Source organism: Euleptes europaea, chromosome 13 (genome assembly GCF_029931775.1).
Source record: "Euleptes europaea isolate rEulEur1 chromosome 13, rEulEur1.hap1, whole genome shotgun sequence".
NCBI classification, from domain to species: Eukaryota; Metazoa; Chordata; class Lepidosauria; order Squamata; family Sphaerodactylidae; genus Euleptes; species Euleptes europaea.
The window spans coordinates 28,997,660-29,015,752 of NC_079324.1; the positions used below are offsets into that span (position 1 = coordinate 28,997,660).

At 41.6% G+C, this 18,093-nt stretch overlaps 1 protein-coding gene across 3 annotated transcripts; it reads left to right on the forward strand.

The window, feature by feature from the left end:
• Nucleotides 1–1,526: 1,526 nt before the first annotated feature.
• LOC130486312 (A-kinase anchor protein 17B-like) lies at nt 1,527–10,718 on the forward strand. Of its 3 annotated transcripts, none has more exons than XM_056859568.1 (5): nt 1,527–1,641; nt 3,730–4,510; nt 5,266–5,396; nt 7,725–7,971; nt 9,076–10,718. In XM_056859568.1, the coding sequence occupies exons 2-5, from the start codon at nt 3,743–3,745 to the stop codon at nt 10,696–10,698; spliced, it is 2,769 nt and encodes a 922-aa protein (XP_056715546.1). In that variant the 5' UTR covers nt 1,527–1,641; nt 3,730–3,742; the 3' UTR covers nt 10,699–10,718. The 3 variants fall into 3 exon arrangements, with proteins under 3 accessions (XP_056715546.1, XP_056715545.1, XP_056715547.1); XM_056859567.1 differs by lacking the exon at nt 1,527–1,641 and adding an exon at nt 2,481–2,560; XM_056859569.1 differs by lacking the exons at nt 1,527–1,641; nt 7,725–7,971 and having other exon boundaries at nt 3,711–4,510; nt 9,076–9,217.
• Nucleotides 10,719–18,093: the final 7,375 nt, after the last annotated feature.

An 18,093-nucleotide genomic window follows, 5' to 3' on the forward strand; every position in this document is an offset into this window, starting at 1 on the left:
GTGCTACTGGACTCTTGCTCTTTTCAACCAGCTAAAGGGTTTCAGACAGCAGGGCCAGGCGGAAAGCCTGTTTTGGCTGAGCCCATGAAGACCAGGGACAAGTCAGAATATGGGATGTTGAGCTGGATGGCCCAGCGGTGTGGTTCAATACGGCAGCTTCGTGTGGGTTTGCAGGACGCTGCCGGAAGCCTACCTGCGGGGCTGGCCTTTTCAGGTGAAGAAATGAGGGCGATTGAGATGGGAGTGGGGAGAAAGAAGTGTTGTTATGAAGACCATTACATGGCAGGGATGGGACAGCACCATGGGATTTCGGTGGTGATGGGTAGAAGGCAGCAGAAGCTCATCTCAGAGGGTTATGGGATAGATGGGCAGCCCATTCGTAAGGGAGCGGTAGATCTGCGGCGCTGAGCTGCTTCCACAGAGGTTTCCCAACCACTGAAAATAAAATAAAAGCACTTTAAAAAATAATTAAGGGGAAATGCCCCCCTAGCAAACAGCGGGGCTACACCACCAAAAAAGGTGGTGTGGCAACACCGCAGCTCAAAAGGGCGTTCCCGGGTCCAAAGGGGTTAGGAAGCTGCCTAAAGACAGCTCTGCCCCCTGCAACACCCCCCCCCCCACGCCGGTATGGGCTCCCGCTTCCAGGATTTCGTTGCCAGTGTAGCAGCGCTGGCGGCTGAGCTCCGCACAGCGGCATGGCTTCCTGGCACCAGCGTGTTTCCCCCCATGTCAGCGTAGGTGCCACTTTATTCCATGATAAGGTGGCACCTACATTGGCATGGGGTCACATTGGCTCCTAAAGAGCTTCAGCCCCCTCCCCTTCAAGATTGCAGCCTTATGCATACAGGTGGATAAAATGATGGGGTGACTGTTTATGGGTTGAACAGGTGAAAAAAGAGGAATAAATAGGAAAAAATGAGGGGCTTAGACAGAGGGAATTATGTTGCTTACTGTTCAAACATTGATTTAAATTCTAGGGCAAGGAACGGGTGCAATGGATAGAGAATAGTGGGCGTTGCAGGGAAACTCATGCAGATTCCTATGCATCCCTGAAGTGACCTTGGGTTCTCTCCGCTTTTGGTATGATGTTGACCTCACTGCTGCTGCTCCATAAAATCCCAGGACTACCTACTTGTGTCAGTCTAACCTATTTCAACAGTATACCAGTTACATGTATACATAAAAATTAAAATCACCCTGCACCTGCTTAACCTTAACTATTAAAAGTCAACTGAAATTTCCGGGGTGGTGGTGATAGTACAGGCTTGCACATTTACAAACTTCTTGAGTAAAGGGGATTGAAATGGAAAGCAAAATGCCTGTAGTCTGTATTTGACGAGAAAAGGTTGTGGTAGTTCAGCCCTTTTGTGGTGATGTGATGATGCAGTTTCCACACTCACTTTTGACAGGAATGGTTGCGTCATGCTGGGCCAAAACTGAGTGGGACTGTTGTATCATATTGCCCTGTGAATAGGATGGCAATTGTCTCTGTCGATTATATTTTTTTAATCTCGCCCTTCTTCCCAGGCACTCAGGGTTCTTCTCTCCCTCAATTTATCCTTACAACAGTCCTGTGAGGTAGGTTAGACGGAAGGGGAGTGGCTGGATCAAGGTCACCCATTGAGCTGCATGACTGTAAAGGTAAATGCACCCATGTCTCCGAGATCCTGGTGACCTTGTCTAATATGTCAACTGCTGAATCACAGTATTGTGGTACAGCCTGATCTGTAGCTTTTACCAGCCACCATTGTTCCCTGCCCCCTTGTGGGCCATTTCCACCCTTAAAGAGCAGTCTGTGCCACTTTGAGGCTTCATCAAAACTTCTGCTTTAATTAATTGTTTATTTTTGGTCCCAGTGTCAAGGGTTATCAAGCTAAATTTACCTGCAAATGCAATGATGAGCTCTGTTTAGTGCTGCAGCTGAATGTTCTTCATTGCTGGGTACTTGACAGCTAACTTAAAATCTTGTGCAGATGTGCCCAAATATGGCTCTTTTCTGTATGCTTTTAGTTTTTGTTTTAAGATGCAATGCTCTCTATTTGAACTTGAGAGTATTCATTATATTTGGTTGTTTATCAAGAAAGAAGCTAACAAAAGAAAATCAGCCACACATCTTATGGATGTACATTTGGGATCAAGCTGTTTTGTAAGAGGTGGAAGGAAACAGGTGACAGCTTTGCCCGGGGCTTCATTTTATTATTTACTTCAGTCTCCCTTGAGTTCTGCAATTTGGGCCACAAGGTCTCAGAAGGGAGCTTTCTAGAACGTACCATCCATCTTTCTCTACTAATACAGTGAACAGGCAAGGCAGAGGAGTACTTTGTTACCTTTTAGCTTGTGCACAAAAAATACTGCAAAGATGTTTTTGGGAGACATTTAAATATACAAATTGGAACATCATGAATTCCAATGCAGAGCTTAAAGATGAAATTGGAAGACCAGGGAGGAGGGAAGCATGCTAAAACATGGAGGAACAATTCATGACTGATTCCGAGGAGCCAGAAAATGTCAAGACCCTTAACCCACTTGGACAGTCTTTGAAAGTGTGCTGTATTCCAAGGTGTGTAAATGTATAATTACTATATGCACTTTGAGGAATGGGTTGTTCTAAATTACAGGTTTAAGTATTGTTTTTTCACTTTGCCTGTGAAAGGAATTGAGCAAGGAATACAAGTGTGTGTCTTGGAACTTTACTTAGTTGTGGCTGAATTATATAACCACTTCTATGCCTCATTAGTGAACCATGAGTTTATCCATCCATTGCTTTTAGATTTCTGTTACTGGGAAGACATAGTGATTATGTAGCTCTGTTTATCCTACTACTGTTTATTTCACTACTTTACTTTTCAAAAGTAAAGATGTTTGATTTGTACTTTACATGTGTTCTCAAGTACTGGAAATAATTCAGTTATATGTAGAGGATTTTCCTGAAATATCTGGAATTGCTGAATTATCTTGATGTATCCAGTTGTGGAAGGTTCAACTTTTGGAAATGGCTTTTTATGCTGGCTGCTTTTAGGATGTACTAAAGGAGTGCTCAGATGTATTAATTAAATTGCTTTCATAGGTATTAGATTTTTAAGTATGTATTATTCTGTTCTGCTATTGTTCAGAGGCATTTGACACAGTTTTGGGGTTGTGTTCCATGGTATGCAAAGTGATTTACCTGCCTGTGCTGTATTTTTGAGCTGACAATACATTTTTGTTAATACTATATACAGACACTGCTTGCTATGAGTTTTGATTTACTTTCAGGCCCTCTTTGATTATTCAGTGAGAGATTCTAAGGGTGTTAAGATAGTGTATAAGGAATTTATTTCAAGCCCTCATTTTAAGTAACTGTCATTTTAAAAGATGTACTGTTTAGAACCTAATTTTAAGGTAATTTTAAAAGGTTCAAATCCTATGTGCACTTAAATGGCAATAAGTCCCACTGAAATAAGAGGAAATTACTTCTGAGTAAACATGGGCTGGAAAAGTAAGAACAGTGCTTCCAATTTTAATTTGAGAAGAACTATATCTCACCTATCAGAAGTCTGAGAAACTATGAATGGTCTTTTCTCCAGCCTGAAAGACGGATGGCATAACTGGCAGCTGAGCTTATTGTCACCTTAGAACTGAATACATATTTGTTGGGGGCAAACGACTATATCTGGTAACCATGTAGGATATAAGGAGCTTGCTCTGTTTGCTCTTTAGCATAACTTCCTTTTAATTGTTTTTCTAAAGGGCACTGGACGCCATGACTGTCACTCTAGTATGTGATCCTTCGGAAGCTATGGAGCTCTGTGCCTCTCAGCAACTCTATCTTAAGCCAGTAGCGAAATTAACAATCAGTGTGGTGCTTCCAGAACACACCGGATCTACCCGGGCATTCTCTAAATGGGAAGTGATGGACAAGCTGAAGAATATGATTTGTCCAGACCAGTTCACCAGTGTTAAGGTTTCAAAAAGCACTAAAGGTTTCATTCGTTTTGAGGGAGAGGCAGAAACCAAGCGTTTGGTATGTAGCCTTAAGGAAAAGCTCCATGGCAAGATGATAAAACTGAATGGTTTTAAAGATGACTTGCAAGTGGTTGCTACAGAGGCATCTCCTGATTTGCCAACTCCTCAGGAGTCTGAAGCCATTATGAATGATAGAGAATTGATGGAGGAAGATCTTGCTGAGCAAAGCAGTGATGTTCCCAATTGCATCCATTTGGAAGGATTGCCATGCAAATGGTTTGCCCTAAGAGGCTCAGATAGTGAAACACCAAGCGAAGATATCTTGAGAGCAGTGTTTGAAAGTTTTGGAAAGATCAAGAACGTAGATATCCCCATGCTTGATCCTTATAGGAAAGAAGTGGTGGGAGGAAACATGAATCATTTCATTTTCCGTGGCCTGCGGACATTTGACGCTTATGTCCAGTACCAGGAGTCCACAGCTTTTGCAAAAGCTATGGAGACACTTAAGGGAATGAAGCTGATGTTTAAAGGGGATGATGGAAAAGCTCTGGCATGTAATATTAAGGTAAGAAGCATCCTGCAGGCTCCAGTGGGGTAGCCATGCTGGTCTGTAGCAACAAAAACAATATTGTCTCTTACGACCTTCAAGGCTAACAAATTAAATGTAGCATAACATTTCCTGGATCAGAGTATACATTATCAGGTGTGAGTGGGTGTTGAAGTGCTTCTTACTCCATGAAACCTTGGAGTTAACATAAAAATTAAATACAGTTCTGGATGTACAAGAGACATCTGAGCTAATGGAGACAAACATCCTAAAGATTCATATTTAGAACGCAAGGGTAAATAACAATTTTAAGGCATTGGCTATCTGTATTCTTTTTAACAACTCTTCCAATAGAACCTTTCAGCTGCTTTTTTTAACCTGTTTCTTCCTGCTCTTGGTAAAAAGGGACTTGCATTTTGGTATAAGGATCAGCTGAGGATGAAAAGGGTGGAGATTCTTGGGTTGGAGCCTGCTGCCATTTGGATCCATGCATATAATCGTTGCTGTGTCATGGTCACTGGCATTTGTTTCTCGGTGGGAGAAATAAAGCTGACTACTGAAAGCAGGTAGATTTTAGGGTTTCAGTAGAAGATAATGAATCTGCCAGCAATCAGGCATAGATTGGGCTTCTTAGAAAGGTCTGTACTTCATATAGCTGAGCCAAAATGGTTTGAAGGACCTCTTTGTTTACAACTGTGAGGCTGAGTCTAGAGACTTTATGGGCTTGATCTGAGGGAGTAAGCAATGCTACATTTTTGTTTATTTTGAAACAGGTGTCGGCTGATACTACCAATCATTTCAGTGAGAGTTCTATAAACCAGAGGAACCTGGAACGATTAACCCTGCAAGGGCTAGAGCGAGAAAGGAGGAGGGAGGAAAACAGAGGGAAAAGAGGCACTGAAAGGTGAGGAACTTGACTTCTTAAAAGTTGACTGGAAAAAAGAAAAAAATATCCAAGGATGCATGAGCTCCACGTAGAAGAGAAAAAAAATAACAATTTTATGTTCAAATGCTGTGCAAAGACAAGATAAATTGAATAAATGTGCATAATTTCCCTATTTTTGCCACTTTACATAATTTGTGCTGGGTTTGCTAGTCACTGTGAAAGGCAGTAAGCCCTGCAGGGCACTGAAGCCTTGCCTCAAAACTACTGGAACTCTCATTCAGCCAACTTGCTGGCTTCTAAGATTCTGGCATATTTGTCTACAGAAAGTGTAATTTGCAGCCATAAGGACAAGAAACGTGCTGCTGCTTTTCTTTTAAACAGAAGCTGTCAAAAATTTGATTCCTGCACCCAGAATCACATTTTGTTTGGCTTGGATGTATAGTTGTTTTCTGGCTGCTTCTTACTGGTCTAGCCAATGAAAACATTTTTGCGAGATAGTCTGCACTTGGTTCTGAAAAGACAGCAGGCCTCAAATTCGGCCTTAATTCCATCCTGACTCTGATCTAAACAGTGATGTAATGAGGTCTTTGTTACAGTTTTAACTGTTGTCTGTGTGAGTTACTGAATAATACTAAAATTTGTCAATGGCCTTTACTTAACCATTAACCAACAACCAACAAGAGCTTGCCTTTGATGAAAGGGCAGTATATCTTTTATCACTGAGCTGTAACTGAGAAGAGAATCAATTGTAAATATAAAAATAAGCCAAGAGTGAATGGCAAGAGTGTAGCTCCTTAAAGCTCTTGTTTGCAGTTCATTTTGTTTTTCCCTACTGCAATTTGGTAAGGCGGTATTATGTCTGCCTTAAAGCAAAATTAATTTCTGAGGAAGGACATGTTGTAGATTGGGTTCCAGTGTTGGTTGCTGAGTCCAAATGTAAATGCTTGTCCCTAATTGTTTTTTTCAACCTTCCTTAGTTCTCAAGAGAGCTTCTTCAGTGTCAGAGTACACCTGAGCACCAAGTACACCTGAGCCAATAAGTTTTAGTTCTATAGGGAGGTCTGGGCTCCACCTACTCTGTTATATTTGGAACAAAAGTTGTTATGCTAAAGACAGACTTTGTAACTGGATTTTTTTAAAAAAATATTTCAACAAATTTAGCACCAGCATGATTCCCCCCCACCCTTCTTTAAATCATAAAATGCAGAATTTTATAGCTCTGGGATTTCCAAACACCCACTTGAGATGTTGTTGCATACTCTAATTACCTCCTAGAAAATAAATAGGAACGCCGTTTACCGGTATATTCTTCAGGATTATTCTGTTTCCATGGAAACCTTACTATGGTCAAAATCCCTGTTGCAGTGCTTCTCGACTTTATAGCTGAAGCATGCTTCCCCCCCCAATTAAAACTCATGTACTCCAGAAGGTTTACTTCTAGAGTGTATGAGAGTAATAATTGCCTAATTTCAGAAGGCAGCTATCTCAGAGCAGTGATTTGTGCAGAAATGCAACTGACAGCCTGCTTTGTAAGGTGGCAGTTCTGCTGCCTCTCAGTGTCCAAATGATTAAATTGTACCCAGTGCAGAGCATTACTTGCTCCCAGCAGAGGCTGCCAGAACACTAAATCATACAGAGTTAAGCAGGAAGCCTCCTCTGGGTGGGTACTTTGAATTAGTTTATTATGGCACACTAGCAGTCTCTCCCAGCGTGCTAGTGCACCTCAGGTCCTTGGTTTGGGTATTATGGGCCTATTTAATAGGAAATTATCACATTTATTCCTTGTTCTTCTTCAGAAATGCTGAGAGCTGCTTATTTACAAGGCCAAACCTGCCTAGAATAGCAGACCATTCTCCGCGTCAAAACTAAAACGTGGGTGGTTTGATTGTTAGATGCTGGTTAGGACAAAAGTATAATTGTGAAATCCAAGTGAAACAATTGAGTCAAATAGCTCGTCTGGGAAAAGAAGAGTCTAACCACAGATGTGTTCAAGTCCCATTAATAATATTGGAACTTAACATACATGTAACTGTGAGATAGGTTGCTGCTGCAGTGCTTGACTTTAGATCTAATATTCTAGACGTTTCAGGAATACAAGACATTACAAGTGAGAAAATAGGATATCATAAAATATTTTCCATTGCCCTGGAAATATGTGATAAGTTTTGACTCGAAACAAACATTTCTATGAACTGCTAGCCTCTTGCTTGTAACCGCAAATAGATTCTGAGAGTGAACATACTTAATACTGGTACCTATAAAAAAATCATCCCTCCTGCCCTCCAAGGGTTTAAAATATCTGAAATGATTTTTCATCTAAATTGTCCCATATTAATAATTGCCTAGAAAAAGACGTGATGATGGTGGTGATGAAAAAAAAGTTGGAGAAGGAAAGAGGAAGTCTAAGATCAAGAGACGAGAAAAAAAACAGATAGATCGGGATGAAAAACGCCCAAGAAAGCAACAGAAGGTAACAGCTGAAGAAGAGCTGTGGCCAGAGAATATGCCTGAATGGGAAGAGAGGAAATACCTCCTAGCTCAGAGAAGAGTGGAGTCTATCAGGCTGCTTACTGTGCTGTTAAACCAAATAAAAGTAAGAATATTTTTAAAAATATTCTAAGTTCCAAACATCTTTTGTTATAGGACTTGGACAATTATATAGGCATATATAAGAAGAGACTTTATCCATGTCCAAGGAACTTCATTTTGATGGGCTGGTCTGTGCCTGCTGTGAGTTTGGGGTGGGATCACATGTTCAAGAAGTAAATAGAAAGATCATTGCTAGTGAGCCAGTTAGCCCTTGGCAAGATCAAGGGTTTTTGATTAATCTCTCTTTCTGTCTTATATCCTGTGATAGTAACAACAGAAACTCTGGTAGAGTTTTTGTTTCTGATTGCTGGAGTTCCCATTACCAAGAGAACTCAGTAACCCACATTAGGACTCATTATGTCAGGATAATAATCCATAACCATGAAAATTTGGTATTGAAATGTATAATATTTATATGCAATAGAAGCTGCAAAACCACAGCCCTTAAGAGGCAAGCCAGGTTACTCAGCATGAGTTCTTTAGCTTTTAAATAACTTTTTTTAGAGTGAACTGACAGTAAAAAGGCATTTCCTAACAGATAAATTGGGCTTCCTGATGATAAAGTACCTCCCAAAAGTTGTTTTACCAGGCAGGAAACTTTGGTTTGTTCCTCATGGAATGCGTATTGGGACCAAGAGACATTGACCCACGGGGCACAACCCACTGGGAAGCTTTCCTGTCCAAGCCTGTTTTGGGGGAGAGAGGAAGGAAAGGAGGGACCAGGAGTTGTGTAAGAGCACAGTTGTACTTTTACACAGCTCCTGTTTAGCCATGTTTTCTTTCAAGGGATTTGAAAACATCCCAGTGGATACTGCTGTGTTAATTGGGAAGAGGTGTCTTTTGGATTTTCTGCCTCTGGAACCAAAAAGTCTTGGGGCTCACCCCAAATTTCATGGAATATAAGAACCATGCTGGCTCAGACCAAAGGCCCATCTAGTCCAGCATTCTGTTCACATGGTGGCCAACCAGGTATCTCTAGGAAGCCCACAAACAGGAAGACTGCAACAGTATTGAAAACTTTGCTTATAGTCAGGCTTCTCTGAGTTGTTTACTTTCAGCTGGTGTTGCTTGTTCAGTTTGTTGTAATTCTGTGTCTCTTATTTTGAAGGATTTTGTGCTGTCATCCAGGCAAATAAGGGAGCCTCTGTTGGAAAGCAAGAATGAAAGGGAGGATTGCTTTCCTGCACCTAAGATACCAAATGCACTAAAAGAGAAGTCCGGCTCTCATAATCTTGGGTGCAAAGAAGTAAAGGATGAGCGAGAGCCCCTGCATCAGTTAGGCCGATCAGATCATACCTATATTGAGGAGGAGGAGCAGTATGTTGCAGTTGGCTTGCCTGCATCACCATGTCACCTTGTGAGAACTATTTTGAAGGAGCCAGCTGCAAGAGCAGTTAGTAGACTCTTAACGGCCAAGGCTACAGGCTGCTATCAGGACTGTGACTTGTTGCAAGTTACAGTCACTCAGGACTGCAAAGTCAGAAAATCTCCTGCCAGGGAGGACTGTCGAAGCCTGAACTTGGGATGCTCTCCCAGTGTCTCTAGTGCAGGCAACTGCAAGAAGCAAAAGGTTTATGAAACAGAGGAATTCATACACTATTTACTAAACTACTACCAAACCCCGAGATATGCACGGATCTGTCCTGTGACCCAGAGCACAGGGACTGAGTCCTGGTGGCAGAGGGTGGTGTCCCATAATGGGAATGACTTCCAGGTCAGCCTGAAAAACAAAGATGGACAGTGTCTTACAGAAGTGAGTTCTGTACCAGACCTCCATGAAAGAGACTTTCAGGATGCCAATAGTTACACATGGGAAGTAGTAGATGAGGAATCTGAGCCTACAGAGGTTGTTCCCAAAAGCCAGGTCTGTACTAAAGAGTTCACTGATCGATGTCTGGTATGGTGTAAGGATTCACTGGGTGATGTCAGTCATAGACTACCACATGATGAACTGAATAGTCCTTTTCTAGTAAGCACCAGTACTAATTGTGATAATAGATCCCAAGAAGAGGATACGGGAATGAAAGTTTTACCACCAATCAAGCCGTTTGGCCATGTTTATAAATTGAAGGATTTATTGGAGGAGATCAGCAGTGATTCTGAATATTTTAGCGACGTGTTCAGTGAGTCACAAAGCAAAATGGAGAGAAGAAACGGGGGTTGCAGAAGCAGCTGCAAGGCCTGGCCTCTCAGCCGGGAAAGAGCAAGAGAATTGCTGATCTGTGTCCAAAATGGTGATTGCAGCAAACGCAGTTTCTGTTCAAACTCTGAGTGCTGTGACTTGACAAAACATCCCAAGCAAAGGCTTAAGACAACATTCAAGAGATCCAGCAGTAAATTAAGACACGAAGGGCAAAAAATCCAATGGCCCTCCAGCGAAGAGGAGCAAGAAGCCAGCAGGAAAAAGAAAAGAAAGAAGAAAAGGTCTTCTGATAACTCTTTGCATGACAATGAGCCTCAGTTCCTTGGAGCAAACCATTGTGGAGATTTGGAGTCTCTCAGCAAGATACAGAGAAAATGTAGCAAGATTTTACATCAAAAAATGAAGTTTAAATCACTCCATGCCATGGCAGAAGAGGTAAAAGCAAAAGATTTTCATTTGAGTGACTCTCAGCCTCGAGAACCCCACCAAGAGGCAGGTAAGGGGAAAGCAGAAATCAGGGAGATGGGTGAGAGATGGCGTGAAACCAAGGGGCAGCTGAGAGCTTGCAAAGTCAGAGTTAAAAGGTAATTGTTAGGTGAGTGCAGGGAGGTGGTAAAATTAGTGAAATGTACTCGTAGATGGTGACACGACACTGGGCATAGAAGGGTGAAACAACTTTCAGTTCTGTAACTTGGGCATTCCTGAGTGTTGAGATTCTGCTGCAACTCTTTCCCCATCTCCAGGGAACTTGCTGTTAAGAAGAGGAGTGGAAACAGACTCTGACAAATGGCCTTTGTTTCCTGTTGAAATAGTTCAGACAAATGAATACTGTGACTCTTTTTGTGGAGCAGAACTTGGAAGAGGATGCTAATTTTGCCAGTTTTGGAGGACAGTGGGGATCTTGGAACTGTTGAGGGTGGAAGATCGAGATGAGTCCTTTTTATACAACTTTTTGAAAATTTAACTGCAAAGCTAGACATACAGCGATAAGAGGTGTTTGGGCCCTTTGTTTGCATGCTGGGAAAGCTCGGATAGCTCTAAACAACTTGCTTGGTAAAATAGGTGGCGCAATCAGTCTCACTGGTTTTGATGGCTACAACTAAGGACCAAAAACATGTTACCGAAGTGCACGATGTAAGCCGTTTCGAAGAATTTGCTTGACGTCTGAGCTGAGCAAACTGAACAGTCCCCACTGCATTTGGGAGAAACCGTGGAATCTGTGGGTTCTGCTCTGTAGTCTACTGTACAGTTAGAGGAGTTTTGCATAAACTAATTGTATGCCAGTTGAGTAATCTTTAACTTAAAAGATTGAAAGATTCAAAGAAGTGCTGTCTTAGTAAGAGGAAGGGGCTGATGGTGCAGGAGAAAAAAAATGATGGCCAAGAAAATAAAAGGAACATCATTATATTTAACTGCACACTTTGCCATTTGAGACACACATTGGGTTGGGTAGTATATGACTTTTGCCAGATGTTGTTCATTGGTCCAGCTCTGTTATTGGCAGTCTCCATTGTTGTTGTTTTTTAAAGTACAATGTGTGAGTAGGCCCAAACAGGTACCATGGTTCCAAGGCTGTTCTCCCCTGTTGCCCCTTGGTGTAAGGTCATTCTCAAGGTGTTTTGTGTTTTGTTTGCTGCAACTTGGTAAAGCTTATCTACAATCACAGTTGGTATATGTTCTGTTTGATGAAAACCTGTGAGAGCCACACCCGACTGCCAAAAGATTCCCATTCTTAACGGGTTAACAAATATTGTAGAATGGATTACGACTACTCCAATTAGTTCTAAACAGTTGGAGGAACTCCAGATCTTGACACGCTAGTGATATTTTGCTCTGCTTCTGCTGGGTTTAATAGTTGTGGAATGCTGAATGGGGAAGGATCTGGATAAACCTTTGAACATCAAGAGAGGGTTTGAAATCTTCTTTAGTGCTGGTTGGTATTTTTACCTTCAAATAAATGATTTTCTGAATTCTATCTAGATTGCCTAAGCCACAGAAGTTGTCTTATTCAGTTATTGTTTAACATTTGTATGGAAACCTGGAAAGAGGTATGATGCTGCTGATAAAATCCAGGGCTATAATTTGCAAATAACTGACTTCAGTAGAATTACTTAAGAGCAGGTAGTACTAAAACCTACAAGCAGTGGTATCAGTTACCTTACCCAGTTACCTTACCAGATGACCAACAGTGCTGCGGAATACTATTTTATACGAAGAGGGGAACAGCAACATATTTTAGTTAAATTTTAAAAACTGCATGGCTTTTGCTTTCATTTTAACATGCTTTATTTATTGTGTGTCATAATAACTTTCACGATACACATTCCCTAGGGTACCATCCATGTTTGTCAACTTCTGCTCTAATAAAGTAGTAATAAACCAAAGTATGCAGGCAGTTTCTGTGTTTAATGTCAAAGTTGGTCAGTGGTGAACATTTCCAAGGGTCTTTAAGCCCACTCCTACTTCAAAATGATTCTTTTTGAATGCTTTTTCCCAGTGTAGCAAGCAAAATGTTTTGATCTGAAAATTACTTTTCTTTTGCACTTGGTTGCTTTTCGTTCTGGAGTTTTTAAATGTTTACTTAGATGTGAACTAAGCTGTTTCATAGGAAAATCCTTTATGCAGCTCTAGCAATATATATCACCAACATTTAGTTTTCCCTTTCCTGTGGGTCTTTTTGTATTTTTTAAACCAGTTTGTGCATGTGTGTATATATGTCACCTCAAAACGTTCATGTTTGAAGGGGCAATATTCCTTCCTATGAAGAGCCTTGCATTCATTTTATAGCAGTAAGCAAGTAATGCAGCACTGGGAGAATGCTGTAGCACTCAATGAACAGCATGTGAACTTCGATCCTCTGGAATATGGATTCAGACTTAATGGGGTTTGAGTACAGCAGTTCATGGCATCAGTATGATGCTGCAACCCCTGCTTTGCATCACAGGGTAAATATGGGAGTGAGTTTTTCCCCTTAGTGTGAAGGGAGAGGAGAAAGCACCCCAAGTTCACCCCCTTGGAAAAACCAGGATCATCCTAAATCTGTGGAAATACAACATCCTTTTTGTGGAACTGAGTCCCTCCCCTTTAAATAAAAGCCTAACAATGGAATTAAATGGATTTTCTACGCATCACTTAGATGTTATTAATGCTATGAGCAAACAAAAGCTAGCCCTTGCCTCTTGAAAAAAATGCTTGTGATAAATTTGTCGTGGCTGTCCAGCACCCCATGAATTCACTGGCCCTGCTTCAACCCCTTGACTGTACATGAGAAGAAAAAGGGAGTGGGACTTGGACCTACTCATTCCTCCCCCTTCACTAATGAAGTAAAGAAACATGAAGTTCTTATATTTACATAAATGATATTTCCCTACTCATTTCCTCATTTCCCTTACGAGGAGCAGTATAGAGAGTGCACAAATTAGTGTCTTTTTCCCCGAAGTCCAATGCTGGGGTAAAGTATTGTCCAAATAGATGAGAACTGACAATCTTTTTGGGGGGTGGGTGGGGAATCAGCGATTTAAGAATGTGAATGTCTCTCATTAAATGTCTTGGTCTTTCCCCAGGCTTTCTCTTTTTGAACAACTTATGCATAAGGACTGGCGGAGTAAGTTTAAAATGAAACTAATCGGTCAAATTCACATGAATAATTTGTGAAAATAACTATGGATATTTCTAGTAAGCTTTCTCAAATTTTTGAAAAGCTAAGTTTGTAGACATGTTTCTGATCTAACGTGTACTGCTCAGAAAAAAAGTGACTTAATTATGAAAAAATAAAATGTATTTATTTTATGTAAAATCATTTAAATGTTAATTTATGGTGTATTAAACTGACAAGTAATATCGTCCTGGTTCATACTTTTGGAATTAAGCTTGTCTTAATTGCCTTGACATTGAGATTGGAGAAGATCTGCAGGGTGGGATGTTTATCATCAAGTATGATACCCAATCACATTGGGTTGTTTTGGATTCTGCGGAATTCTTACTTAGGCCCCATATGGATAAGTTTCCTGTGTCCTGCCGTATTGTGTCCACCCAGGAACTGATACTTGGCCATGATATTCCACCTCCAGTGTGAGAGCCAGCATGGTGTAGTGGTTAAGAGCAGTGGTTTGGAGCGGTGGAGTCTGATCTGGAGAAGCAGGTTTGATTCCCTACTCCTCCACATGAGCAGCGGACTCTAATCTGGTGAACTGGGTTGGTTTCCCCACTCCTACACATGAAGCCAGCTGGGTGACCTTGGGCTAGTCACAGCTCTCTTAGAGCTCTCTTGGCTTCATCTACTTCACAGGGTGTCTGTTGTGGGGTGGGGATGGGACGGTGATTGTAAGCCGGTTTGATTCTTAAGTGGTAGAGAAAGTTGGCATTTAAAAACCAACTCTTCTTCTCCCTAGCTGAGACTAGCAGCTGAAGGGCAAGTAGGGCTGTCCCATTGAAGCAGATGGTGGTGTTAAAATTCCATACTTGGTCTTTGGCCTGAAATGCCTGATTTGCTTTAAAGACAGGCTAGGGGTCTGGCATAAGGGGTGGGGAAGGGAGAACTCTTTTGTCGCAAGCTTATTTTCACTTTTCAATGATATTTCAGTCTGCAGTGAAGACTGCCCAGTGGCTGATTCTCTGCAAAAAGTTGTCTGAGCCTAGTTGTTCCTGGAGGCCACGTTCCTTTAATTCAAAAGCCCTGTTCCCAGATGTGTAGGGTTTGCTGTGTCATGGTGGAAAGTTCATTCTGCATGTATTCAAAAGTACTCTCTGATCTCTTGCATGTTCTCAAATCAAGCCGTGACTTTGAACCTCATTCTTTGGAGTGGATTTCAAAGTAAGCTCTGTGCAAACAGAGCTTGCATACCTTTCCTAAATACTTGCAGTGCATTTTGACAGGATAGTTTTTCAACGCTCTTGTACCAGAATGCAAGAATCTCTTATTTACTCACCAGCTGCTGTGGGGGGGGGGGGGAATTGTCCAGCTGTTTTGCAACTGCTTGCATAAATATGCTAAAATCCACATTCTTGTAGAGACCGGTTATATAATAGTTGGTTACAGATAACTGATGAAGGGTAGAGTTAAGTTCCTGGAGGTTCCATTTAACTTCAGAATGGCTTGCGAAGAAGTGAAGTTGCTTTGGATTGTTAGGGCAACAGAGAAGCGTATAAAATCTGGGGAATGGAGAGAAACAATTGAGAAATCTCTCACTCAATAGTGTGAGGTTGAGCCCCAGGGTTCAGAATTGAGTAATTTTTTTGTGCTTATCTTGACCCTTAGCAGTCTAGCACTATAGGGTGTTAGGTGTGGTAAGTGTTCTAGACTAGAACTGGGGCAACCTGGGTCCAATCACCACTTGCCGAAAAGCTCAGTGGGTAACTTTGGGCCAGATGGTCTTCATCTCAACTTACCTCACAGGGTTGTTGTGAAGAGTTACTGTTCTGAACTCCTTGGAGGAAAAGCAGAAAAAATTTAATGTAGTAGAGTTCCCATGTTGCACTAATAAAAGGCTAAGCGAAAATATTTTTAGAAAGGGTTTTAAGTCAAGTACAAGTCTTTTGTCCTACCTTTAAAAACAAGGTCACTGTACCCCTGGAATTTGAGAGGGGTAAAAGAAATGGAGCCAGGTGATGCTTTATTTATTTTGTGCCATCTAACCCTGTTAGTCCCATGGCACAGTGTGGTAAGCTGCAGTACTGCAGTCCAAGCTCTGCTTATGATCGGAGTTCGATCCCAGCGGAAGTCGGTTTCAGGTAGCCGGCTCAAAGTTGACTCAGCCTTCCATCCTTCCAGGGTCGGTAAATTAATACCCAGCTTGCTGGGGGTAAAGCGTAGATGACTGGGGAAGGCATTGGCAAACCACCCCATAAACATAGTCTGCCTAGTAAACGTTGGGATGTGACGTCACCCCATGGGTCAGGAATGACCTGGTGCTTGCACAGGGGACTAACTTTACCTTTTTAACCGTTTTAACCCTCTTCTCCCTGCGCCATTCTAAAATAAGTGGGTGGGGCTCTGCCTCCTTCACAGGTGAAATGATGAATTAAGGATTGGCTTTTCCTGAGTTTAATCTCTCCCCAACCCCTTTAGCTGCAAAGGGGTATGACTGGACCAGAGATAGGGAATTTGGGTGTGTGTATGCATTCTAAATTATAATTTGGACTCAAACAGGTCAATTTTAGCTCCCCTCCCTCATCTTTCCAGCTGGCTCAATATTCCATGGCTTTTGAAGAACAATTAACAGGCTCAGTGTTTATTGTATCTTTTGTAGTGTTTTTACCCATATTAAAAGCATTTACAAAATATTTTCTGCATACCTGAAGTATTCATAGCAAATTTGGTCTTGAAACAACTGCAGTGTCAAACAGCTTGGGTGTTAATTGTCCAAATTTCCAAATGTATGACAGCTTTTTGATCAAGAAAAAGACCAAAAAGTAGAAACAGTGCATGATTTGTTTGCTGCTCCAGAGGTATTCAGAGTGAAATACTGAGAAGTCAACACAACGTTGTCTTGAGAAGAGAGCAGGTAGAATAAATGTTCCTGTGGATATTCAGTTAGCTTTTCCTTGCTGGTTCCATTTCACGGTGCCAGAGTTTAGACCATCCAGAAAGCCTTCCCCCTGAGCAGAATCCCCTTCATCCTAGTAGTAAGTATATTGGGCTGGTGTTTAATGTTGCTGCAGTCTGCCTCCTGGAGTAGTACACTTCCCATTGCCGAATGCTAGAACCAGCTAGTGGCCTCTGTTAACCTCCCCACCTCCTTAGCTGCAAAGGGGTATGTAGTGGTTAAGAGTGGTGGTTCGGAGCAGTGGACTCTGGAGAACTGGGTTTGATTCCCCACTCCTACACATGAAGCCAGCTGGGTGATCTTGGGCAAGTTACAGTTCTATTAAAAGCTCTGTCAGCCCCACCTACCTCACAGGGTGTCTGTTGTGGGGAGGGGAAGGTAATTGTAAGCCGGTTTGAGTCTCCCTTCTTCCTCCTCTTGAGTTAGGACAATACAGCACTGGTAAACATAACAGCAGCTCCTCCTTTTCCTCAAGCATTATCTCTGTACTAGCAGACAGACAGACAGCTTATTTTATGGTGTTTTTCTGTACTCAGTCTTGTTTTATATAACTTGTGTTGGGCTACCTACCTTGGAACTCACACTTCAACCTTTTAGATTCATCCCCTTAATGTATGAAGTCTGAAATGAGCAGAGGCTTCCAAGTAATAAACATTTATTTGCTATCAGTGGAAGGATTAAAAGTGAGAGACTCTGTAATTAACACTTCACTTGTACACCTTTGGAGGAATGCAGGAATACTGCGTTTAGCTTTTAGCTCAACCAAAGAGGCACCATAGTAAGATTGTTTTATTTTTTTAATCAAGTACAATTCTGAGGTCCTTGCTTTGAAACAAAGTCATCCAAAATTCTGTAAGGATTACAAGTGACTTTTGAAAGGAATGCAGCAAAGCTGAAGATTTCATTAGCCTAGAATTTCCAGAGGTAGGTCATAACACTTCAGCTAACAAAATCTGTCTTTAAGGCGCAACAGGCCAAAAAAAAAATCTATAGTGTTTCTCACATTAAGAATGGGCCAATCAGCAGTCATTGTTAGAAAAGTGGTTTCTGGGCAATGGAAATTATTATTTCAAGAACGCAACAGTATTATTGCTTTATTTGAAGAAATTGGGGAAAGGAACAGGACCCATTAGAACCACAAAGCTTACTGCTGTACCAATCTTGCAACATTTCATAGTAATTGAAGTCACTTAATACAACTGTTGCCACTGTAAGGATTCCCTACAGTCACTTGCTGGCTTGGGGATGTAGAAGAGACTATATTCATTTGCCATCTGAGCAACCTCTGCACATTGCAGTGGTGTTCTAGGGTACACAGGTAACACCCATCTGGCCTGTGGCGCTGAACTCAGTCTGAATTTTCACAGTGCAGGCCAAGATCCAATGATGGAGAACAAGAAAAGCTTGTCTGAATTATTCTTTTAAATGAAGAATGAGC

Bases quoted from the DNA above. Each gene is read 5' to 3' on its own strand.
- LOC130486312 (XM_056859567.1), top strand. From the start codon at position 2,481: ATGACTGATTCCGAGGAGCCAGAAAATGTCAAGACCCTTAACCCACTT. The intron at 5,397-7,724 runs GTGAGGAACTTG...ATAATTGCCTAG, and splicing joins GGGAAAAGAGGCACTGAAAG to AAAAAGACGTGATGATGGTG. The intron at 7,972-9,075 runs GTAAGAATATTT...CTTATTTTGAAG, and splicing joins TGCTGTTAAACCAAATAAAA to GATTTTGTGCTGTCATCCAG.